Source organism: Saccopteryx leptura, chromosome 10 (assembly GCF_036850995.1).
Source record: "Saccopteryx leptura isolate mSacLep1 chromosome 10, mSacLep1_pri_phased_curated, whole genome shotgun sequence".
Taxonomy (NCBI): domain Eukaryota; kingdom Metazoa; phylum Chordata; class Mammalia; order Chiroptera; family Emballonuridae; genus Saccopteryx; species Saccopteryx leptura.
The window spans coordinates 68,177,763-68,203,334 of record NC_089512.1 but is presented as its reverse complement, the minus strand read 5'-3'; the positions used below and the strand labels follow the sequence as shown (position 1 = coordinate 68,203,334).

The window sequence follows — 25,572 nt, the reverse complement described above, 5'->3', positions numbered from 1 at the left end:
GGAAACACAGAACGACAAAGGATGGATGGAGAGAAGAGAGACAGGATTATGCTGAGATAAGCTCATGATTCACAATAACGATATTTATACAAATATCTTTCATGATTTAAATTACATTCCATTATTTTTTTATTTTTGCTCATTTCAAGCCTACTCCAGTATTTACTAACTTAATGAGTCAATAATGTATTATTTTTCTACATAAACTCACTTTTTTCTTTTTCTTTTTTTTCTTTTTTTGACAGAGATAGAGAGAGGGCTAGACAGGGACAGACAGACAGGAAAGGAGAGATGAGAAGCATCAATCATTAGTTTTTCGTTGCATGTTGCGACACCTTAGTTGTTCATTGATTGCTTTCTCATATGTGCCTTGACCGCGGGCCTTCAGCAGATCGTGTAACCCCTTGCTCGAGCCAGCGACCTTGGGTCCAAGCTGGTGAGCTTTTTGCTCAAGCCAGAGGAGCCTGCGCTCAAACCAGATGAGCCCGTGCTCAAGCTGGCAACCTCGGGGTCTCGAACCTGGGTCAGCCGCATCCCAGTCCGAAGCTCTATCTACTGCGCCACTGCCTGGTCAGGCTAAACTCACTTTTTAAAAAAACAAATGCATTAATTTTAGACTGAAACTTTTATAGTTGTTCTAAATGAAAAACCAGTAACACATGGCATAAATAAAACTGTGAAAATAGATATAATCAAACTAAAAAGTATACTGTATTTTTCGCTCCATAAGACGTGCCTGACTATAAAACACACCTAGGGTTTTAAGGAAAAAAATAAGAAAATATTCTGAACCAAATGCTGTGTTAAAATATTTGATAAAATACCATATTTTTTGCTCCATAAGATGCACTCCCTCCCCAAAGTAAAGGGGAAAATGCCTGTGCGTCTTATGGAGGGAAAAATATGGTAATTTAAATGTAGGTAGACATTATTGCAAGGCAAAGCTCTAAGCCTGACACCTGCTTTTTCTTTATGAAAAAGTGAAATTAAGCAAAGGCTGAAAAGATATTATGGTATATTAGCACCAAAGTGAAAACTATTTCCTTAATATGATAAAGTGATATTTAGAAATAGAAAATTAGCCCTGGCCGGTTGGCTCAGTGGTAGAGCGTCGGCCTGGTGTGCGGAAGTCCCGGGTTTGATTCCCCGCCAGGGCACACAGGAGAAGCGCCCATCTGCTTCTCCACCCCTCCCCCTCTCCTTCCTCTCTGTTTCTCTCCTCCCCTCCCGTAGCCAAGGCTCCATTGGAGCAAAGATGGCCCGGGCGCTGGGGATGGCTCCATGGCCTCTGCCTCAGGCGCTAGAGTGGCTCTGGTCACAACAGAGCGACGCCCCGGATGGGCAGAGCATCGCCCCCTGGTGGGTGTGCCAGGTGAATCCCGGTCGGGCGCATGTGGGAGTCTGTCTGACTGCCTCCCCATTTCCAGCTTCAGAAAAATAAAAAAAAATAAAAATGAAAAAATAATAATAAGACTCTGAAAAAAAAAAATAGAAAATTAATTCCTCCTAGTGTGAGTTGACTTATTCAGTGCTATCTGAATAACTAAAATTATCTTGATACCACCTAGCATTTTCTTGACTTTGCAACAAACTAATCCAAAATTTTATGAAGGTTAGCACTGTAAAAATGTCCTTTGAATTCAAGACACTGAATGTTGGAGACTCTGAATCAAAGGCAGTGCCCATGAAGCTCACTGACGTGAGTCTGGGAAGAATGCTGGTGCGGGGATAACACTCGGAAAAAAACATAATGGAATTAAACCCCCAGTCCTTCTTACTCAAGAAAAACAAACAAACAAAATTATCTTGAATCTACTAAGGGAAAGCAAATTTCCTCTTAATCAGCTTCTTCTCTTTAGAAAGCTTTCTCTCACACTAGGACAAAACCCCACACCCACAGGGAAGGGAAGGCAACAGCACCCTAGTCTCGCAAGAGGTACGCGTGCCTCGGTTGGCCTAGGAATGCCAGCTGATGCCAGGGGAAGGGCCGGCAGTTGCCCCGATGAATGTACCACAGAATCGCCAGTTATGAGAAACACCTGTGGCCCAGGCCATGCCAATGGCCTCAGACCCTGCTATTATGACCCTCAGACTGGCAAGGTCTGAATTTACTGTCACCTTCCTTCATCTGGGACACTCATTCAACACCAGAGCCTCGAGGTGTCCCACCAGCACCATCTGTCAGCCTGAAGCCCGGCTCCGTCCTGCCTGCCATGTTTTCTCCACGTGACAATGAGGGTGGTCATCAGGTCACCAGGGAAATTTGTAAAACGGGAATAGCTTTGCCAACCTCACACGACTGTCAGAAGAGTGAGATGGGATAAATAGCACATCTCCACTTTGGTTGCTGCTCTTCACAAGTTGCCTCATTTGTGTTCAGTCTTGGCATCCTCGAGACAAGAGCCGTGCCCGCCCTGTGCTGGGATTCCTGGGACCAGCTCGCAGGAGGAAACCCAGTAACATTTGTGTGGAAGAACGAAGGCGTGATGAGTGAGGTGCAACACTGGGAAGTTTAAACCTGTCTCTATTAGACACCCTTATGCTGGTAAGTGTATACTTGCTCTTTTTAACACAGAAGCTATTGGTGTGTTCAGTCTGGAAAACAAGCCCATGGATGCAGGGACAAGGGTGGGAAGAACCCGCCCGTCCGGCCAAGCGCACACCCGGCTTTCCAGCCCTGCTGTTCTCACATCAGCAGGGGTAGCCACCCGGCTTTCCAGCCCTGCTGTTCTCACATCGGCAGGGGTAGCCACCCGGCTTTCCAGCCCTGCTGTTCTCACATCGGCAGGGGTAGCCACCCGGCTTTCCAGCCCTGCTGTTCTCACATCAGCAGGGGTAGCCAGACAGTGATAGGTACAGGCCATCTTTCGAAGCCTTTTACATGTATCAGACTTCTAAAAGTAATGCAAATGCAAAAGATTTCTAAAATGTTCATATTATTCTTTGACCCTCAAATTATTCATCTATAACTCATTTTAGGTCAAGAATGGAAACCCAGCAGCTAGCAGGGCACATGAGGCCTACAATATTTTTATTTTTTAATTCAGAATTAGTTGCCAGCTTTAAAAAAAATCAGAAATTTCAAGTGAAAATTTGGACTCATCACATATTTCTCTTGAAATTAGACAATAAGCTAGTAAGCTGCATCAGGCCTAGAACAGCTAGAAAGCAACCTCTGCTGGGCCCAGGTCTCCACCCACCACCTCACTGACTGACAGTGCCTGCTTGTGCCTTCCGAGTCTGAAGTGCCAACAACTCCAATTTGAAAAATCCTTTTTTCAAAAAAAATTCAGTGAGGGAGGCAGAGACAGATTCCTGTATGCACCCTGATTGGAATCCACCAGCAAGCCCACTAGAAGGCGATGCTCTGCCCATCTGGGCCATTGCTCCATTGCTCAACAACTGAGCTCTTTTTAGTGCCTGAGGCAGAGGCCATGGAACCATTCTCAGCACCCAGGGCAACTCGCTCCAATCAAGCCATGGCTACAGGAGGAGAGGAGAGACAGAGAGGAAGAGAGAGAGAAGGAGAAAAAGAGGAAGAAAGAGAGAGAAGGATGGAGAGTGAGAGAGAGAAAAGTGGAGCAAAAAAGGGAGGGTGGAGAAGCAGATGAGCACTTCTCTTGTGTGCCCTGGCCAGGAATCAAACCTGGGACTTCCACATGTCAGGCCAACGCTCTACCACTGAGCCAACCGGCCAGAGACTTTAATTTTTAAAAATTTTTTAAATTTTATTTTAGTGAGAGAAGAATGGAGAGAGAGACAGAGACAGGAACATGGATCTGTCCCTGTATGTACCCTGACCGGGAATCGAACCCACCACCTTTGTGCTTTAGGATGATGCTCTAGCCAACTGAGCCATCCAGGCAGGGCAAAAAATCCTTTCTATCCCCCATTAACTTGTCCACACAAAAAGATGACAGCCTCTGCCCAAGGGTAGCTGATTACTTACTTATACTTGTAATTGACAATCTGGACTTCAAATGTAGATACTGTTTTCAGTGCCTTTAGGAGCTGGGAAAACAAGAGAAACATTTAACATTGCTTTTCCTTCTCTTTACTTTTACTTTTCTTTGAGTCCTTACATTTCTCATTTTTAATGTGAAATAATTTTCATGTATTAAGTATCCTTCAGGTCTATTGTTCTAATCCTTAACTGAGTTCAAATGTCGGCTCCACCTTTTGGACACACTCCCTCCCTGAAATTCCACTGCACTGAGCACTGTTCACAGTGGCCAAGACATGGAAACAACCAAAAAGCCCTTCAATAGAAGACTGGATAAAGAAGATGTGGCACATATACACTATGGAATACTACTCAGCCATAAGAAATGATGACATCAGATCATTTACAGCAAAATGGTGGGATCTTGATAACATTATAAGGAGTGAAATAAGTAAATCAGAAAAAAACAAGAACTACATGGTTCCATACATTGGTGGAACATAAAAATGAGACTAAGAGACATGGACAAGAGTGTGGTGGTTACCAGGGGTGGGGGGAGGGAGGACAGGGGGAGAGTTAGGGGGAGGGGGAGGGGCACAGAGAACTAGATAGAGGGTGGCGGAGGACAGTCTGACTTTGGGCGAGGGGTTTGCAACATAATTTAATGACAAAATAACCTAGACATGTTTTCTTTGAATATATGTACCTTGATTTATTAATGTCATCCCATTACCATTAATAAAAATTTATTATAAAAAAAAAAAAAAAGAAAGAAATTCCACTGCACTGGTTTGTGGGGAGGTGGAGAGGGGGAAGCGCAGAAGGCAAAGTGCTCGGGACAGGAGCTCACTACAGGTTAACTGTTTTATTACCATTTGCTAGTTACTCCCTCAAGTTTCAACATGCATTTTCTGGGCACTTACTTTGTTCCAGACATTAAGAATTTTCTTTCTATCCGTTATTTTATTTCAGACAAAACACTAGCACTTTGCACTTCATCCTCTGAGAATATTAAATTCTTGGCAGAAAAACATTTTCAACATTTGTACACAGAAAAACAATTATTCTTTTAGCAAACAGAAAGTAAAAGAGCAAATTGATCCATTATTAAAATCATAGGCATGGCTCTCTATGTCGCTCAGGATTAGGCCACCTTGGCCCAAGGCTGAGGCGTCCCACTCTTCAGAGCCGAGGCCCGTGCCTGTGGCATCCAGGATGTGCATGCTCATGGTTACATCACACGGTGGGTCATGCCCTTCAGCTGTGCTGGTGTTTCTCAGCGCATAATGTATCTATCACTTACTCCTCATACAAGTCCTACAAAGGAGGTATGACCATTAAGGCATTTTGTAAGTGATACCTCAGAGACTCAGAGAAGTTAAATCACTTTCCCAGGGCTGTAACTGCAAAGCCCACGGGCCCTTTACCGTATTTAACAAGACCCAGAACCAAAGTTCAAACCTTGGATATGCTGTTCATGGTCACAACTGTGCACCCTTAACTGTCCCCATGGAACCGTTCAGAGGGCCAGATGGGACCAGAACCTGAACACCAGAACCTTTCAGAATCTAAGGTCTGTTTTCCAGAAAGAGCCGGTGCTGAAACTCCTTAAAAATCCCACTCAGAGCCGTGAATCAGAGAGAGAGGTTTGAGCCTCTCCTGCCAGATCCTGGCTCTGGACTCACATAGAGCCTTTTCTTCTCTGCACAACCAACGCCAGAGCACTGACTCCCATGTGTTGGGGCGGCCCTTCTCGGTGACAGTCCAACCTTGTAATCACCCCCAGGCCCTGGGGCCCACAGACGTGGCCCTGGAGGGGACCCTGAGTGGCCACTTGGAGGCTCTGTCTGCTTCTCCGTGCTACTTTTTTTTTTTAATTTAGCACGGAGGCAAGGAGGCAGACAGACAAACTCCCGCATGCACCCCGACCAGAATCCACCCAGCAAGGCCCCTACCGGGCGATGCTCTGCCCATCTGGGGCTGCTGCTCTGTTGCTCAGCAACCAAGCTATTTTAGCACCTGAAGCAAGGCCATGGAGCCATCCTCAGTGCCTGGGCCCAACTTGCTCCAATTGAGCCATGGCTGTTGGAGGGGAAGAAAGAGAGAGAAAGAAGCGAGATGGGGAGGGGTGGAGAAGCAGATGGGCACTTCTCCTGTGTGCTCTGACTGGAAATCGAACCAGGGACCATGCTACTTTCTAAGAGCCTTGTCAGGACTGTGGATCATAGGCCCACCTGGGGAGCTGTCAGTTGTCGTCCCCTGGTCTCGGACATGCCATCCCTAGGTATCAGACATGTTTGTCTACAAGAGCCCTCAACCTGTTTCATGTACACGTGGGTCTGGTCTGTGCAGATTTAAGGCTTGGCATGCTGGCCTCTTCTGCAGGCAGAAGTGGTGTCCTGTGCCCGGCAGGCCTGCTCAGCAGCTGTGGGTGTCATGCCACAGTCCCGGACAGCACCCGAGGTCAAGGTCAGTCTCCCACCTCCAGCCATAGCTCTGCAATCAGTTCAGACACCAGGGCCCCACATGAATTATCTTAAAAGTGAAGTCATTAACCTTTAACCTAAACTACCAGTATATTTGATATCTTTTATCAATGTATAATTTAATATTGTTTCATAGTAACACATCATCTTTTTGATCAAGTCAAACTTTGGATATGCTGGAAGTTTGTTTGACAAACTTCCCAGGGTCCAGGTTTTAAAAGACTTTTTCTTAGCCTGGAAATGGCTTTGGGTTATTCCTCTCAAAGATTTGTCCTCACCCTGGCCAGATAGATTAGTTGGTTAGAGCATCATCCCAACACCCAAAGTTGGTGGGTTCAATCCCTGGTCAGGGCACATACAGGAACAGACTGATGTTTCTGTCTCTCTCCCTTCTTCTCTCTCTAAAATCAATAAATAAATTCTTTAATAAAAGCCTGACCTGTGATTGCAGAGTGGATAAAGCGTTGACCTAAAATGCTGAGGTTGCTGGTTTGAGGACCCATGCTTGACCAGTCAAGACATATACAGGAGGCAACTACGAGTTGATGCTTCCCGCTCCTCTCCCCTCTCTCAAAAATGAATAAATAAAACCTTTCAAAAAGAAAGATTTGTTCTTTGTCACCCTATAAAAGAACAATTTTAAACTAATTTGACCTATTTGTTATACTAAAATTAAATGGGAAAATTTGTCAAATAAAGACATAATTCTAGTTGCCATCTTAAATAAATTAAATATGATTGTAATATATGTTCAAATTTCATTGTCAATTGAATACTGAAGGCATGACACAGAGGCAAATGAAGTATTCACTTATGAGATGCTGTGGGAAGCCATCAGGCAGGGACACAACAGAAAGCGGAGTGCTGGCAGCACTGGGCCAGGCACCTGCCTTGGCCTGTCCTCGGCCCCTGTCCTCAGGTCCTGCCCTGGGCACATCATGGCTGTGGTGGTGCCAAGGCCAGGCCAGGCGCCCCAGCTCCATTGCAGATGCTGAAGAGGCAAGGCAGCCCACAGCAGCCCCAGGATCCGCCAAGGGTGCCATCCCAGGCCAGTGGAAACCGATACCTGGTAATGGGACTTTATAAACGGGCCCCGAAACGGGCCCACGGAGCACCACCCACCTTTCTTGATGGGCTGTGAGGTCCGCAGCGTGCAGAGACAACAAGCTGCAGGGCTCACCTCCACACTCACTCACCAACATCAGTCAAGACCCAGGGAGGTGCCAGCTGGAGGACACACCAGCCACAGGCAAGACCCAGAGATCCTGCCAGAAAGGGCTACCCTTCAGGCCACAGCAACATACATATGTAAATAAGAGGGCCATTGGCAGTGACAATGTCCTCACCAGCTGGAAAGGGTGGGGAAGGAACTCCCCACAAATAAACTCACCTGGTGCCACAGCTGGTTGCTAATGACCAGGAAGGGCATGGCCCTGGGGTGCAAGGTTCTATTGGCTCCACACTCCCCACAGGGAACCTTGGGTGACACTGCTGTGGGAAAGAGACGCATAGACTTTCTTGCTGACACTGGAGCTACATTTTCTGTCCTAAACACCAGACAAGGACCTTCTCCTCTAAAACCATGGCTATCAGAGTTGTGTGTGTGAGAAGGGAGAACCTCCACACACCTTCCTTCAGCTGCTCTAACATCACGTTGGGGAAACATCTAAACACAGCTGTCTGTATGCCAGAATGCCCTAGTCCCTTGTTACCATGAGATCCAGAACAAAATTAAATGCCCAGTGACTTTCTCACCACAGAGAGTCAACATCAGCGCATTCCAGTTCAAGACCACACCCTCCAAGCTATACGATTACAGTCTACAGTCGAAGACAAGCCTCAACCAAAACTCCCTGAACAAAATCTACAGAAGAGCGATGCTTGGGCCAAAAGGCCAGGAAGAGCCGAGACGCTGACCCAGTAATAGAACTTTGTCTGGGTACTAAAACTTCAGAGTTGAAAAAATATAATTTGGAGAGGCATCAAAAGAAGGTATGAAGCCTCAGCTGCCTTTCTTAAATGCCACTTAATCCACCTTGCCAATCTCCCTATAACACTCCTAGCCTGCCAGTGCGAAGCCAACACCTAGATCACGGTCCAAAGGACGTGAGAGCCATTAACCAAACTGTACAGGACATACAACTGGTGACTCCAGACCCCTTTACTTTGATCACAGCTTGATTTGGAGACCTTCACTGTTTATAGTTCTGGACTTAAAAGTTGCCTTTTACTGTATATCCCTTAATCCTGAGTCCCAAGAACTATCCGCCTTTGAATGGGACACTCTAAAAATTAACGTGAACCAACAGGACTGCTGGATGGTGCTCCCACAAGGCAGAGCCAAGGAAAGTTGGAAAAGAGGTGAGGCCCTCAGAAATTAAGTTTCCTGGAGGCTTTGTTCTACAGGAAAGACTGGAAAGATGAATATGTCAAGAAACCAACTTTGGCAATGTAAGTCAGAGTGATAAAGAGCTTTATTCAAGTTTTCTTGGCCCAACTGGATATTGCTCTCATATTATCTTTTAAGTAGAAAACAAGAAAATGACCCTATTTTCCCCTTGGCAGCCTGGTATAGAGAGGAGGTTAGGGCAAGGAAGAGAGGGGTATCAAGATGGTTCCAGCCGGATTCCAAGATGGCGACGAAGTAGGCAAACGTTCCAACTGCCACCTCCCAGGACCAAATTGGATTACAACTGAATTTAAGAACAATCACCTTGAAAAGCCAACTTTGGACTCAATGAGAGAAGTCTATAGCCAAGAATCACAGGAGAAGCCACACTGAGACTGGTAGGAAGGGCGGAGACGTGGAAAGGCTGCCCACTCCCAGGAGCGAGCGGCAGCTGAGGATCCGGAGGGACTCTTACTGAGGGAAGGGTCACCCTGAGAGGTGTGGGTCCTCAGCCCCAGGCCAAAAGCCCCAGCCTACAGCCGCAGAGCCTAGAAGTGGTGCCCACACAGCATTTGGCAGTGAAAAGAGCTGGGTTTCTGTCTGCGAGAAGGAGATGAAGCTCTCAGAGACGCAGGCTTCATCTTAAAGGGCCAGCACAGAAAATCTTGTTCCCAGCCACTTACTCAGGGCTCCAATGGAGGGACAGCTGAGAGGACTAGAGTTGTGTGAGGAGAGTATAAAGTTGGAGGCCCAGGGAGAGACACTGTGGGGGACAGTCACCAGAACCCCTGTGCTGAGTCATTCTCCAATACTGGACGCGGACTGTCCAATCTGAGCAGCATCAGCCTGGGGAAAAGCAACTGCTCCGCCCTCAGGCGCCTCTTCTGCTCCTCATGCAGATGGGGTCGTTCTGAGATCCAGGAAGCAGGGGACACGTCACTGACTCAGTTTTCTGGTGTTGAGGCTGGATATTTCCCCCACACTCCTGAGTCTAAGACTAGTAATTCCACCTCACAGGAGACCCAGTAGAAACTGTCTGGAGTGCGGGCACACCACACCTCTGGGTCTCAGAGGATACACCCACCAGACACCTGGGGCAACACCCTACTGATGTCTGTAAAAAAAAGTCTGGACAGACTGACATCTAGGGCCAAGGAATGGAGCCACACTCACAGCCCTTCCTAATCCCTGAATTGCCAGAGGCTAAACTCTACCAGACGTATTTTCAGTGGTTGAGCCAAACAAGCAACCAGCAGACAGAGGCTGCAGAAGGCGGGACTCAGGGAACCTTGGCCTTTTAAGTGGACCTTCCCCCAGGCCCAGTTTGGGTAAAAGCCAGTCTAGGTGTGCAGCTTGGTATTTCCATGTACACCTGGGCCCAGCAGAGGCAGCCACAAACTCTGGATTGCTTGTAGCTCCAAGAAGGTTGCTGAAGGCCAGTCACGAGCAGTGTCTCCCAATAGTCTATGCCGGATTCCTGCCAGGGAGGCCCACAGATGGCACATCCAGTGGCCAGCTGCGGAGAGCATTGGTTCAGGACCTAACAACCCTTGCTAGAGTGGTATCCTAAGGAAAAGCACCTCACACCGGGCCCAGCTGAGTCGAGTTCCACTCTCTGCGATCAGCACCGGCACAGGGTGAGGGTTCACAGTCAGCCTGCCTGGGTGCAAGATATCCTGTCCTGCTGGGCTAGATTTCACAGGGAGAAGAGAGAGAGGCTTAGAGCATGGACATTTAAAGTGTGGGTCCCTGTGAGCCTATTGCTGGATCTGGTAGAGGGGCTCAGCCACTTTCTGGGGGGCATAGTCAGCCCCAGGAAAGGATTCTCTCAGTCTTTCTCTCTGAGACCAGGGTCTCAACCAGCTGTAAGAATGTCTGCAGAGGGGATTGTCAGTCCCACTCGATTTGAACCTGCTGCTCACCTTGTTGAGGATAAAAAAAATTTGAGTATCCATCAGTGGCTGAGAGATGAGGCTCTGGAGCAGGGGCAACATTCCCCGTACTGAGCTCCTCACCAAGAGACCCCTGAAGTAGAAGGTCCCACTAACATTGTATTCAAAACCTCAGCTGCCCCAACCCAACAAGCTAACAACCTGTAGAGGGGTTGGTTGGGTGAGGCCAGTCTGAGCCCACACTACAGTCTTTCTACACAAGACTCTGTGGGAAGAACAGGCAGCTGCAAGAGGAGGAGGAGCTGCTGAAGAGCGGAGGCAAATCTTACGGAGCTTGGGGCTTTTAGGGAGCCACTGTCATCTCTAAGCGGGAGGAAGCTGATCCTTATACACAGGTTGGCCCCTCCCACACTACCCAGGCACAGAAAACACAGACACAAACAACGAAAAGAGCAGTAGCTGCAGACAGGTAGCCCACAGCAGGTTACAAACAACAGTTGACAGCAACCCAAGAAGATCTAGAGCCAACACAACTGGCAGTGGATGGCGACAGCACCAACCCTAGACTCAGCTACCTACACAAGCAGCACGACTAAAGGAGAAGTCCAGCGGGCACCAGACACTGTGGAGAACAAATATGCCCAACAGGATAGACATGGCACAGTGTGTAATGAACATGATCAATGTTGACCCTTAGAGCCAGCCACCCTGAAGGGATAACCGTACCTACAAAAGGACCAACTGCATCAAATACTCACAACAATAAGAGGGAAAATAGTACCCTCAAGAAGCATTTCTAGAACAAGAAAAACAGGTGGCCTGAAGGTCAGTACCAGCAAGCCCATTTTCCTCATAAAGACCCACAAAAATTTCAAAGTCAGACAGCGCTACCTAATACACAGACAAAATGGGCAAAGAAATGTGAACCATGAGTCAACAAGAGAAATTCCCAGAAAAAAAAACTAAATGAAACGGAAGTACCAAACTACCAGAAGCAGAGTTTAAAAAATGATTTTTAGGATGATCAAGGATCTTAGAGCAACAATGGATGGACATAATGAGCAGCTAAATAAAGAGATAGCAAGCATCAAAAAGGACACTGAAATCATAAAAAAAAATCACTCAGAAATGACAAATACAATATCAGAAATGAAGACTGCACTAGAAGGAATCAATAGCAGGCTAGATGAAGCAGAGGACTGAATCAGCAATTTAGAGGACAAGAAAAACAAAAGCACAGAAGCAGAGCAGCAAAATGAAAAGAGGTGCAAAAAGACTGAGGAAACTCTAAGAGAGCTCTGTGACAACACGAAGAGAAACGACACCGAATCACAGGATTCCTGAAAGAGAAGAGAATGAACAAGGAATAGAGAACCTGTTTGAAGAAATCATAGCTGAAAATTTTCCTAAATTGATGAAGGAAAAATTCAGGAAAGTGCAAGAAGCACAGAGAGTCCCATTAAAGAGGAATGAGACAAATGAAAATGAACATACAACAACTCAAAATTTATGGGAAACAACAAAAGCAGTCCAGAGAGGGACTAAATAGCATTATAGGCATCCCTTAAGAAGCAAGAAAGAGCTCAAATAAACAACTTAACCCTGCATCTAAAACAACTAAAAAAAGAACAACAAAGCCCAGAGGAAGTAGAAGGAAGGAAATAATAAAAGATCAGAGTGGAAATAAATGACATAGAGGCTAAAAAAAAAACAATACAAAAGATCAATGAAACCAAGAGCTAGTTCTCTGAAAAGGTAAATAAGATTGACGAACCTTTAACCAGACTCAAATATGTAAAATTAGAGGCCCTGGACAGTTGGCTCAGCGGTAGAGCATCGGCATGGTGTGTGGAAGTCCCAGGTTTGATTCCCGGACAGGGCACACAGGAGAAGCACCCACTGCTTCTCCACCTCTCCCCTTCTCCTTCTTCTCTGTCTCTTTCTTCCCCTCCCGCAGCCAAGGCTCCACTGGAGCAAAGCTGGCACGAGTACTGAGGATGGCTCATGGCCTCTGCCTCAGTCACTACAATGGCTCTGGCTGCAAAGGAGCAATGCCCCAGATGGGCAGAGCATCACTCCCTGGTGGGCATGCCAGGTGGATCCCGATCAGGTGCAGGTGGGAGTCTGTCTGACTGCTTCCCCACTTCTGACTTCAGAAAAATACATACATACATACATACATACATAAAATTAGAAATGAAAATGGAGAAGTAACAATGGACACCCCCGAAATACAAAGAATTGTAAGAAAATACTATGGAGATCTATATGCCAAAAAATTGGACGACCTAGGTGATGTGAAGGAACTGGATTCAAGACCCCAAGGTCTTCAGCTTGAGTATGGGCTCTTCTGGTTTAAGCAAGGCTCTCCAGCTTGAGTCCAAGGTTGCTGGCTCGAGCAAGGGGTCACTCAGTGTGCTGTAGCCCCCCCCCATCAAGGCACATATGAGAAAGCAATCAATGAACAACTAAGGTGCCGCAATGAAGAATTGATGCTTCTCATCTCTCTCCCTTTTTGTCTGTCTGTCCCTCTCTCTGACTCTGTCTCTGTAGCAGCAAAAAAAAAAAAAATTTATAAAGGGCAGAAGAACCGAATAGACACTTCTCCAAAGAGGACAAAAAGATGGCCAATAGGCATATAAAATTTTTCTCAACATTGCTAATCATCAGAGAAATGCAAATTAAAACCACAATGAGATACCACCTCACACCAGTCAGAATGGCGCTCATTAACAAAACAACACATAACAAGTGCTGGCGAGGATGTGGAGAAAAGGGAACCCTCCTGCACTGCTGGTGGGAATGCAGACTGGTGTAGTCACTGTGGAAAACAGTATGGTGTGTCCTCAAAAAAATTAAAAATGGAACTGCCTTTTGACCCAGCTATCCCACTTTTAGGACTGTATCTTAAGAATACCAAATCACTGATTCAAAAGAAGATATGCACTCCCATGTTTATTGCAGCATTGTTTACAATAGCCAAGATCTGGGAACAGCCCAAATGCCCATCAGTGGACAAGTGGATTAAAAGCTGTGGTACATGTACACAAAGGAATACTATGTGGCCATGGAAAAGAAGGAAATCTTACCTTTTGCAATGGCATGGATGGACCTGGAGATTATTATGCTAAGTGAGATAAGCCAGGCAGAGAAAGACAAATATCATATGACCTCACTTATATGTGGAATCTAATGAACAAAGTGAACAGAGGAATGGAATAGAGACAGAGGCGGGATCACAGGGACCAGAGGGACAGCTGTCAGAGGAAAGGGGGACGAGAGGATGCGATCAGAGAAGGTGAAGGGATTAGTGAAATTATACATATATACATAACACAGAGATACAGATAACAGGACAGAAAATCCTAGAGAGAAGCAAGGAGGGAGTTAAGTGGAGGGGAGCAAAAGGGGTACAATGTGGGACAAGCGGGTGTGGGGCGAGGGGGTCATATTGAGTGGGTCACTAGAATCCATGTTAACACAATAAATTAAAATTAATAAAAATTAAAAGAAAAAAACAACTTATTTTGGGATAAGATCTTATCAGTTGCTCTGCTTAGGGTAAGAGTAGCCCTTGGAAGCAAGCTTCAATTGAGCTCATATGAAATGTTACCTGGAACACCCTTCCTTAAGCATACTGTAGACAAATTAGATACCATAAATGTGTGCAGTCTCTAGGTGTTTCTTTATCCGGTCCTCAAGACTTGGAAAAATCAACAGTGAGGGTCAGCTGCAACCCACATGGAGTGGACCCAATGAAGTCCCTCTTGTTAGTTACTTTTCAAAAGAACCACCACCTGGCCAAGAAGAGAAGACACAGGCATCTTGAAAGAAGACTGCTTCCGCCAAAAGTCCAGACCGGGCTGTATAAACCTCAATTATCTACCTTAACTTCCCATTGTCGGGGTTTAAACAATGTTTTCCTTTCCTGGTTGTGATATTTGCTTGTACAGTCCTAGTACTCTAAGCATATTTCTTATGGTTTCTTGCGCTCTTCTTGACCCACTGTCGCCTTCTTGGCATAAGTGGCTGAGTGAACAGTAGTTCCCTCTGTTTCCAGAGACTGAGGAATGAACAACAAAAGGGGGTCTACACCCTGAGCCTGCCCTGTTTTTAACAAAGCACAGAACCGTGGCTCAGCACATGGAATAGATCTCACTGTTGTGGGTACACCTTCCAGCCACGTTGTTGTAGACATGGGGATCTTATTGAGGTTAAGTATAATTTATGAGTTGTTGCTGTTGAAATGAGTTTGGAAGTCTAACAAGCGGTTTGGTACTTTTCAGTAAAAATCCAGTAAGTGAACTGGGGATAGCCGTCAAACTTTTCTAAAGGCTAATAATTTCAAATCAAAACATTTAAAGCAACGTGAAAAAATAAAGCGCACTAGTTATTGGAAATTAAATTCAATATGATATTAAAAATGGACACCAAAAACGAACCTCATTTTGGTTTAGTATTTTCCGGTACTCTGTGCTCCGTGCAAGAATAGTGACTCTAATTTTTCCATCCTGTAACCAAAAAGAGAAGGCAAAATAATGCTGTATATGCCTGGATAAATGAATGAACACCTGAACCTAAAGTGTGATTTTCACAAAGAGATGAAACTCAATAAGAAGACATTTATGGAACACTTTTAAAAGCCTAAATTCCTTCACAGTTCTCTCAGGGAATAAAAATGCATCTACTTTAGCCAAAATCTGTTCATTATAGTTCTGTTTGGATGGATGAGTATTTCTTTTCAGCAGAGGTTTGTGTGGCTCAGGTGAGGATTTGGGGATGGATGGGGAAAAACGGCAAAAAGAAAAGAAAAGCATATTTCTCCACCATCCCTAGTTTATCTTTCACAGGTTGAAGACATCTGATTCCAGATCACTCACGTTCAGAAACTGTTAACAGCGAAAACACTGCCTGCCTGCCTGCCTGCCTGGTGGTGGCACAGTGGAGAGAGCATTAAGCTGGGATGCTGAGGTCCCAGGTTCAAATCTCCAAGGTCACTGGTGTGAGCACAGGCTCATCAGCTTAAGCGCTGACTTGGCAGCTTGACCGCAGGGATCACAGGATCATCAGCATAATCCCCAGGTTTGAGCAAGGGGTCACTGGTTCAGTTGGAGCCCCCCAGTCAAGGCATATATGAGAAAGCAATCAATGAACAACTAAAATGATGCAACTATAAGATGTTGCTTCTCATCTCTCTTCCTTCCTGTCTGTCTCTCTCTCTCCCTCTCTATCTCTTTTCCTAAAAATAAAAAAATATATGTTTTAAAAAGAAAACACTGTCGTCTAAGTATTTCTTTTCCTGCAAAGGTGGTACTGATTTTTATTCAAGGTAAAAGTCAAGCCCACCTCAGAATCCATAATGCAGTAAATCCTCACTTAAAATCATCTCATAGGTTCTGAGACTTTAAGCAAAATAACATATAATGAAACCAGTGATAGGCTGAGTTAAGTTCCAACGGCATCTTATCAATGCTATAATAAAATGACATTGAGTGAAACATCATTTGAGGATCTGATATGTATTCATTACCTTGGGTCCCTCTTGAGTGATGTTCAGTCTATACAGAACATGCTGGGAAAATGCTCTGAATAATCCGGTATTTTGACAGCCAGATATCTAAAATAAAAGCAATAGTTTATATTACAATGAACATTTCTATATTACTATTTCAGAGGTTCTCAAGTTATATATAAATATTATCTTAAAACATATCAAGAATAAACTGTATAAATACGAATGTTTACAACAGGTAACCTTCTTACCAGAGGGGTATTATAGAACAGCCCGTACCTCATCCGGGGAAGCAGCGAAAAAATCGCTTCTTTAAAACATACCTAACAAGACATTTTAAAAGGTAAGAAGAGATGAATTGTACCTTCACACCAAACATTATAATTACAGAAGATAAATTTTAACCCTGTGAGTAGTACTAATGTTCATGTATGTCCTCATGCCTCCTGACCATCCAGAGTACGGTCGTACAAAAATTATTTTAAAAATGTGTAAGGCTGAAGGAAAAGACCCTGCACAACTAGAAACGGTAGTTACCTTCAGAGCAGGGGTTAAGTGGAGACAAGAGATCTCGGAGTGTGTTAATCATAACAGGAGACTGGCCTGGTTTACTTGAATGCAAGTACACAGGATTTTAGAGGAATGCCTCCAAGAACCAGATGTCCTTTATGATTGATAAACTCTGAGACGGACTCTTCTTGTGTCCTTGATCATGAAGGAAACAGTAGATGAGCAGGATTGGGGATGGTACAGATGGGAAAAAAGGCTTTTGTAACTTTCTAGTTTTATCTGCTGAGCTGTGGCTTTTGGAACTCAATAATATTCAGTGGCGCAGTTTCTCGGGGCTGAATCCACCTAAGAGTTTCAGCCTCTGCTACACTACTTTCATCTGATGTGTCTGATTCCTTGCCAGTCCGAACTGTAAAGAAATCGTAACATAAGGCAACAATAAAAAAAGCAAATGTATGTTTTTCTTGTTTTCATAAATTGGTTATCAAACAAACATGATTTTAAGTTAATAAAACTGTAACTGGAACTAATTTTATTTTTTGAAAAAAAAAAACTCACTCCTGGGGGTCAGCAAGCATGAAAAAAACTTACTACTCAAGGGGTTAATTAATCTCTGTTTTACATTAAAATACTCTGAATAGCAAACAGTGTCACTCAAGTGAAATTTGTGTTTTTGGAAAAGCTACAAAAAAATCTTTTTAAGTTACAGAGTTAATAACGAATAAGGATTTCGCTTATCAAAAAAGAAACTAAGAAAGAATCAAAGGCAACAGCTAATAAAAACTCATGTTAAGTATTTCTTTGATGAGTGAGTGAGTCATTTGCAATGATAATTATTCACAGACATTTCAAAGTTTCCAGTACCCTTTTGGAATCATAAGTTTTCAAATGTATCACATCATAATCAGTAAACACTTTCCATGTGTCAGAGAACAGGTCACCATATCCATAGGAGCTCTGAAAGTGGAAACAGAAGAAGTCAGGGCATTAAAATCACTCAGCATGGCTTTTCAAGAATGCAGCAGTGTACCTGAATTAGCTTGCTAGTGCGAAGAACGAACAGTCCTGATCAAGTATATAAATCTAGATGAGAAAAAAAGGATTTTCACCTTGGGCCTCATTCCATGTAGTAACATCAAAAATAGTTACAATTACAATCTTAGTATGCTAAAAGCTGTTTGTTTTTCTACCCCTAGCCCTTTGTATTTTCATGACTGAAACTGTAGTTGTTATGGGGGTTTTTTCCTGTGAGCTTTCTATCTAAATTGCAGACACAACCAACACCCACATACACTATCATCTGTACACACTCTAATATGCTCAATGAACAAAACCATTTAGGTAAACTTCTTAGGAAATAAGTTTCAGAGCAAGAAAATGCCTTAAAAGTTTTAACATTAAAAAATAATGTATGTAACTATAAAATGATCTACCCATTGATTAATGAGTAATGTGATAATTTCCCAATATTAATAAAAAAAGTAATAATAATAACAGCATCTAGCATGGTCCTGTGTCCCAGGCATTGTTCTAAGCACTTGACATTATTAACACATTAAGTCACACTATAAACTTACAGAGTTATGTAATACCATTACCACCTTTTTACAGATGAGGAAAGTGAGACACAAATTTAAGTAATTTGCCTAATTTGTAGAGCTGGTGTGTTTGCAGGGCTGGGACTAACCCGTCTGTTTGGTTCTGGACTCCATACTCATAACTGCAGTTGCCTCTCAGCAGGAACTGGTTCTTTCCAGTAATCTTTACCAAGTGCACTTGAGTTTTGAAAAGTAGAAGTTAATTTCATGCTCTATGAGCTAAAGGAAGGAGATCAATTTATTTTAAAATACACTGCTCACAAAAATTAGGGGATATTTTATGGCTTCATATTCTTTTTGAAATATCCTCTAACTTTTGTGAGCAATAACTTAGATTGAAAAATTCAGCCAAAAGAAATAAGAGATATTCGAGTTTTGGTTATAGATTCTATTCATTATGTTCTTGTCTTTTTATCTTTATAGCATTTTTTCAGATTACAAAATTTTTATGTCACACATTTTATTCTATTTTATTTTATTTAGCAAGAAGAGAGAGACAGACCGACAGGAAGGGAAAGAGATGAGAAGCATCAACTTGTAGTTGTGGCACCTTAGTTGTTCACTGATTGCTTCTCATACGTTCCTTAATGGGGGGGGGGGGGTAGAGGGTAGAGGGCTCAAGGCGAGCCAGTGACCCTGTGCTGTTAAGCTGGTGACAAACTGGGACCTCAACATCCCAGGTCAATGCTCTATCCATTGTGTCACCACCAGTCAGGTTATGTAGTATATTTTAGAGTTAAGAGTTATTTCAAAATTATTGAGAACTCTTAAATGTAGTGATTTAAAAAATAATAATTCGGCCCTCAGCGGTAGAGCATCGGCCGGGCATGCGGGGGACCCGGATTCGATTCCCGGCCAGGGCACATAGGAGAAGCGCTCATTTGCTTCTCCACTCCCCTCCCCCCTTCCTTTCTGTCTCTCTCTTCCCCTCCCGCAGCCAAGGCTCCATTGGAGCAAAGATGGCCCAGGCGCTGGGGATGGCTCCTTGGCCGCTGCCCCAGGCGCTAGAGTGGCTCTGGTTGCACAGAGCGACACCCCGCAGGGGCAGAGCATCGCCCCCTGGTGGGCAGAGTGTCGCCCCTGGTGGGCGTGCCGGGTGGATCCAGGTCAGGCGCATGCGGGAGTCTGTCTGACTGTCTCTCCCCGTTTCCAGCTTCAGAAAAAAAAAAAAGAAAAAAATATATATAAAAAAAATAATTCCTTCAATGTCTCTCCCATGCCATTCTAAGTAAGGCCTTTCCAACACCATCAAAAGCAAAGTACCCCTGTTCTGGTTAAATAATAAATAAAGGGCAATTATAAGGAGTCACTAGACAGGATCTTGAGATAAAATACATTAGAAAAAATAAGATACATATGAAAGAAAAATAATAATAATAAAATATAGTAATCCTGACTAATCCCTTTTTAAGGAAATTGTGATATTAAGCAATAGCTACCTCTAGAAGCTTTCTCCCACGTCCCTCAAATTCAAATTACCTGCCATGGGTGAAGGAAGGACTTCTTTCTAGTCTCATATTGAAGAATATTTGGATATTCTTAAAAATAACACAGCATTTCCTCCGGTGTAAGTGTCCAATTTAGGCATACACCTAACCTATGACGTAGAATTTCTACTTACAGGAATCTGACGGAAATGCTCAGAGAAGGTGTAAAGACACGTACATGGGAAGGCTGTGGACACTGCGCCATGTCGATGCGCAGCAAAGACCTGGGAACAACGTGTGATGGAGGTGGGGGAGATCAGCACATGTGCTGAGCATGCAGCCAACACAACACCAATGAAAAACGATAACCTTCAAGGTCCTGACGAGAAGAGAGGTCCATGACAAGACAGAACGTTAACAATATGAGAGAGAGGATACTTTCTGTAAGGATATATTTACATTTATTCAAATAAAGAAATCTTACAAGGCACTCTCTCCTGTTAACTGCAGTTACCTTTAAAGGAAATGGAATTGGAGAAAAGGAAGAATTAACTTTTATCATTATGTACTTCCGTGGTGTCTGAACTCATAACCAGATGTTACTTGCATAAATAAAACTAATAATGAAGCTTTTCAGCATAAGACAATATGGAAAGCCTGCAGGAATCTCCCCTTTTATTCATTCTGTTAATAAGAGCAACCATGTCATGCCCAGAAACTCGGTAGAAGTGTCCCTTCATGTATCTCAGGAGGTTGGTGGCCAACCCATTGCATGGGGGACACACGTGCCTAAAGGGAAAGGCCTAACTGCTAAATTTTGTGAAGACCAGAGGGAAGGCTTCATGGGCTCCTTTCTGGGACAGTTTGTAAAAGGTCGCTAAGATCTGAACTGCAGCCACTTCTCTGCTGTCCCCTGGGCATACAGCTCATTCCTGACCCTCAGGACTGGCTCTGAGGTGCACCTGTCCACTGTCAGGACTCCAAATCACAGTCAGTCCAGGGCCACAAAGCTGCCTCAGTCAAGGCCTCCCTGGCACAGGAGAAAAGGTCAGTGACCCCCATCCCACACACCTTCAGCACCCTGTGGATGCAGCAGATGGGCTGCGCTGAGAACCAAGAATGCAGGTGTGAAGTGGACGCCCAGAAAGCAGCACAGGAAGGTGGTCACTTCGGGGTGCCACCTGCTGGGCAAACCCTATCTGCCTGTCCAGGCCAGCCCCAGCCCAGCTGCCCTGACACTTTTGCCCCATGACCCGAGTGACCTGGGAGTTATTGGTAGCTGGGCAGCCTGCTCCTTCTCCTGCAGGATCCAGAGAAGGGGGGAGGGTGGCTCAGCTTAACTCAGTCGGCTTGAGGAAGACGTGGAAAGCAGACAACAAGACACAAGGAAGACTCTGAAAACATGAAAAACTTTCCATCAATCTACCAGGTTCTGCAGGGCAGTCTAGGAAGGCGACAGAGCAATGCGGTCTCCAGGCGCAGGTCTGTGGCCAGTGGCTGCACAGGAGTCCTGACGCCACCCTCACTGACTATTAGCAGAGGACAGCCACAGACTGCTCAGAGCCTCGGCTTCCTCATCTGTCAAGTAAGCCAACAAACCCTCACCTCCAAGGGCTGTGAGCATTAATTGAGATAACATCATCTGTATTTTTGTTAAAAGCACCCCCCACACGCAAGTTAATCATTCAGGCCGCTGATGGCTGATGACTGTGGCTTAGAAACAGTCACACAGAAAGAGGACAAGAAAGGGACGGTATGCCCTTTGTTCACAGAATCAGCTTCAAGAAATGAAACTATGGAAGAGGAGGAAAACGTAAATCCATACAAGAGGGAAGCCAAAGACGGCATTCATGTCCAACAACTAAAGAACCAGTTCTCACCAGACTTCTTCCCCAACCACCGGTCTCAGGAGCAGTGATTATGAAAACATTCCTACTGAGCTCGACCGCAAGCTTCACACAAGTGGAAAAAGTATTAGCAAAGCAATTTCCCCTTCTGCACAAGAACAGGACCTGTATCCAGCTCTGCTCTCTGTACACAAAGACAGAATATGTCAACTGTGCTTTTAGGTAACATTTGCTTATGATTAAAAAAGACGCTTGAGGCCCTGGCCGGTTGGCTCAGTGGTAGAGCATCAGCCTGGCGTGTAGGAGTCCCAGATTCGATTCCCGGCCAGGGCACACAGGAGAAGCGCCCATCTGCCTCTCCACCCGTCCCCCTCTCCTTCCTCTCTGTCTCTCTCTCCCCCTCCTGCAGCCAAGGCTCCATTGAAGCAAAGTTTGCCCGGGCACTGAGGATGGCTCCATGGCCTCTGCCTCAGGCGCTAGAATGGCTCTGATTGCAACAGAGCAATGCCCCAGATGGGCAGAGCATCGCCCTCTGGCGGGCATGCCAGGTGGATCCCAGTCGGGCGCATGCGGAAGTCTGTCTGACTGCCTCCGTTTCCAACTTCAGAAAAATACAAAAAAAAAAAAAAAAGACGCTTGATAAATAAATTGCACCTGGACTGGGAAACAGTGTGATGACTCTCTTGTAGGGATCCTGGGGGCTTTGCCAATGCAGTTGTCCCAGGAGACATGAGTGACATCCTGTGGGACATGAGGCACCTTACCCGCCCCAGGTGGATCCCATGTCTTCACACCTGAGCTGTGCTATGTGGGCTGCTAGAAAGATTCCTTCCAGAAGAAATGCCTGATGCCACCCTGCCAGCAAGTTGTGCTTCCCCTGAAAGCTAGTTCTGACTGGGTACGTGCCAAGTGACGCCAATGGAGTGTCCTGGGAGTTGGAATATTTGAACCTTAGATGACTCTTCGGTGCGTCTTTCAACTTCCCAGTTCAGGCAGCCTCTCTTGTATGTATTATAAACCACATGCTCTCATCAATGTTGTTGTCATAGTAACATTTAGAGCACACACGCTACATGTCAGGCATTGTGACTATTCTTACACTATAAGCTTTAGTCTCAAAATGACACTCAGGGTCTTGTCCAGTGGCTCAGTGGATAGAGCGTTGGCCCAGCATATAGACATCCCAGGTTGGATTCCCTGTCAGGGCACACAGGAGAAGTGACCATCTGCTTCTCTCGCTCTCCCCCTCCCGTCCACAGCCCGTGGTTCAGTTGGAGCACTGGCCCTGGGTGCTGAGGATAGCTCGGTTGGTACAAGTGTGTCAGCCTCAGAAGCTAAAAATACCTCAGTTGATTTGAGCAGCTGTTCCAGATGGGGGTTGATGGTGGACCCCAGTCAGAGCGCATGCAGCAGTGCGCTCACCTTACTTAAAAAAATAAAAATTTTAAAAATTAAAAAAAAAGATTAAAAAATAAAAATGACATTTAATTAAAAAATAAAAATGACACTCCGGTAGAGACTATAATTGTCCCATTTCAGAGTTGGGTGCACTGGGGCAACTCTTGAGGGGTTACCTTGGCAGGTGGAGAGGTGGAGGGGCCAGTATGGGGGAAAAAAACAGGGAAAAGGCAGGAAAAGAAAGAGAATAAGGGAAAAGACAATGCTAAAAACAAACAAGCCAACAGCAGGTGTAGTATGGACGTGCAGGCCGAGCCATCGCCGTGTAGGGAGCTCATGCACACAGCACGGCTGTCACGGGCGAGCAGCACTGGGAAGCTGCAGGCAAGCAAAGACAGACAGACAGTAACAACAGGGCCCAGCTGGCAGCCGCGTGGTCACGCAGGGGTCATGGAGGTCAAGGCAACGACAGTCTTTGTCCCAAAGGAACACTATGGATGGGTCTTTGGTTTTTGGAGCTCCGCCTACCCAAAGGGGGAAAGAAATCTTCCACTGCCTCCCATTATGGTTCATAGAACAAAACTGTAAACCTACCTGTGTATATGCCCATCTGTGTACATCCATGTGCGTACACACAGACACATCCCACTCCAGTGCACACGCATGGACACACGTGTGTGCATGTGTGTATATGTGCATGTCAGTGTGTGCTTCCTAGGAAATTCTGTCTCACCACATCAGAGACACAGAGTTACTGAGCAAGGACAGAGCGGAAGCAGAGGGCAGTGCCACTCACCGTGTCCCACATCACGATGTACACATCAGTACTGAAGGAGTTGTTAACGTGCTGAGTAATGTAAAGATTGACAAAGTCACAGAAGTGGTGGTACATGTTAACACCTACATTGAGAAGAGAAATCTACATTAATTAACCCCAAAGGACAAATGATTATACAATTTGTATTCTACCAGTTTATCATGTGATGAACTTTCAGCTGAATTACATGAGGAAAGAAAAAAAATTTTCTCAAACATAAAATGATCTATACTTGGGTAATCCTCAATTTACAGACTGATGGGGTTAAAAAACTCACTTTAAAATTGGTTAAGAAATCAGGAATGCATTTTCCCATATACACTAAGTAACAAATGATCATTAAGTTCCTGGAGGGGGAGGGAGGCGGAAAGTCTGTTAGCTCAGAATAGGTAGAACTATTTTTTCTAGGATTATTTATTTTTAAAAATCATGTAGCAATACTTCTTTCATCACAGAAGTATTAAAAATGACAGCAATTATCAACATTTTAGTCTTTTCTCATCCTGGTCTCTTTATTTCCTACTTAATCACTACATATAACATTGCTTCTGGAAAAATATTGACCCATAATTGTTTAAAAGGACTGAATGTCTCACGTTCTAATTGAAGGAGCATGAACTTTGGAATCAACAGGACTGGGCTAAATCTTAGCTTAGCCATTCCTGAGCCATGTTCTCAGGCAAGGTCCTAAAGTCCCTGAGCTTCTCTTACTAGAAACAAGAAGTCAGTATACTTAGGTGCCAGCTTTGTTAGGAGAAAATTCTCTTAAATTACCCACCTAGGGCCTGGCACACTGTGAAACACAAAGATTAGCAGGATCCTGCTGGTTCCAAGGGACGAGAGAGGAATACAAGTCCCCAACATCACTGTTAAAAAAGAAAGCAACATTCCACCCCACTCCCCACCCTGACTTAAGTGTGCAGGACCCAGTATTCAACCTGGAAATGTGCAAATCTAAACAGGATGAAATTCCAGGAACTGACATTAAAAACATGCACCTTAAGAGAGGAAAATATTTATTAAAAGGAAAAGAGTGACTCTTAAAGCAGAAAATATAAACTATTTTGACTTCTTTCACTATGTAACAGAAAAATAAGAGTTAAAACGGGTTTTTAGACAGGTAATTTAGATGGTGTTTGAAGGGGCGCCTTTTCTCACCCAGAGAAATTTTGACAAAGAGTATATTTTCTTTTTTAAATTTTTATTTATTGATTTCAGCGAGAGAAGAAGGGAGAGAGAAATAGGAACTCCAAGTTGTTCCTGTGTGCGCCCTCATCGGGAATGGAACGGCAACCTCTGCACTTCGGGATGATGCTCTCACCAACTGAGCTATCTGGCCGGGGTGAGTATATTTTCAAATAAACAAGAAAAAGAAAATTCTATTTCAGCACGGCCCTCTTTCCAGGTTAGCCCATCACACACGCTGGCTCGTGTCACTCAGCAGGTTGACAGCAGGCATCAAGGATCCCAGCACAAAGAACACTGTGTGGTCCTGGGAGGACTTCTAAGGGAGAGCCCCCCAGGCTCCAGGCTCCAGAACGTGCTCGCTCACGAGTGCTGTTCCCAGAGTGCTCCCCTCACACTGAGAATCAGTACAGAAAAGAGCTGGACAACAGAGGGAGTCAGAAGAAAGACGTCGAGTTATGAACACAGGGAAGAAATGGCACAGGTGTACCCTGGCTGATTGTTCCCCCTTGACACGTGTTCAACAGGCAGATCAGTGTTTTCTTTGCCCCTTTTCAATTTGCATATT

General features: G+C 44.7%; 1 protein-coding gene across 4 annotated transcripts in view; it reads right to left on the bottom strand.

Moving 5' to 3' along the window:
• Positions 1-25,572, bottom strand: part of EOGT (EGF domain specific O-linked N-acetylglucosamine transferase) — a 48,409-nt gene that overhangs the window by 5,223 nt on the left and 17,614 nt on the right. For all 4 annotated transcript variants that reach the window (XM_066351100.1, XM_066351099.1, XM_066351098.1 and 1 more), the window contains 6 exons: positions 23,799-23,902; positions 17,597-17,689; positions 16,474-16,545; positions 16,241-16,327; positions 15,153-15,221; positions 3,950-4,011 (listed from right to left, as the gene is read on the bottom strand). In XM_066351100.1, coding sequence (XP_066207197.1) covers positions 3,950-4,011; positions 15,153-15,221; positions 16,241-16,327; positions 16,474-16,545; positions 17,597-17,689; positions 23,799-23,902 — 487 coding nt within the window. The remainder of the gene's footprint in view (positions 1-3,949; positions 4,012-15,152; positions 15,222-16,240; positions 16,328-16,473; positions 16,546-17,596; positions 17,690-23,798; positions 23,903-25,572) is intronic.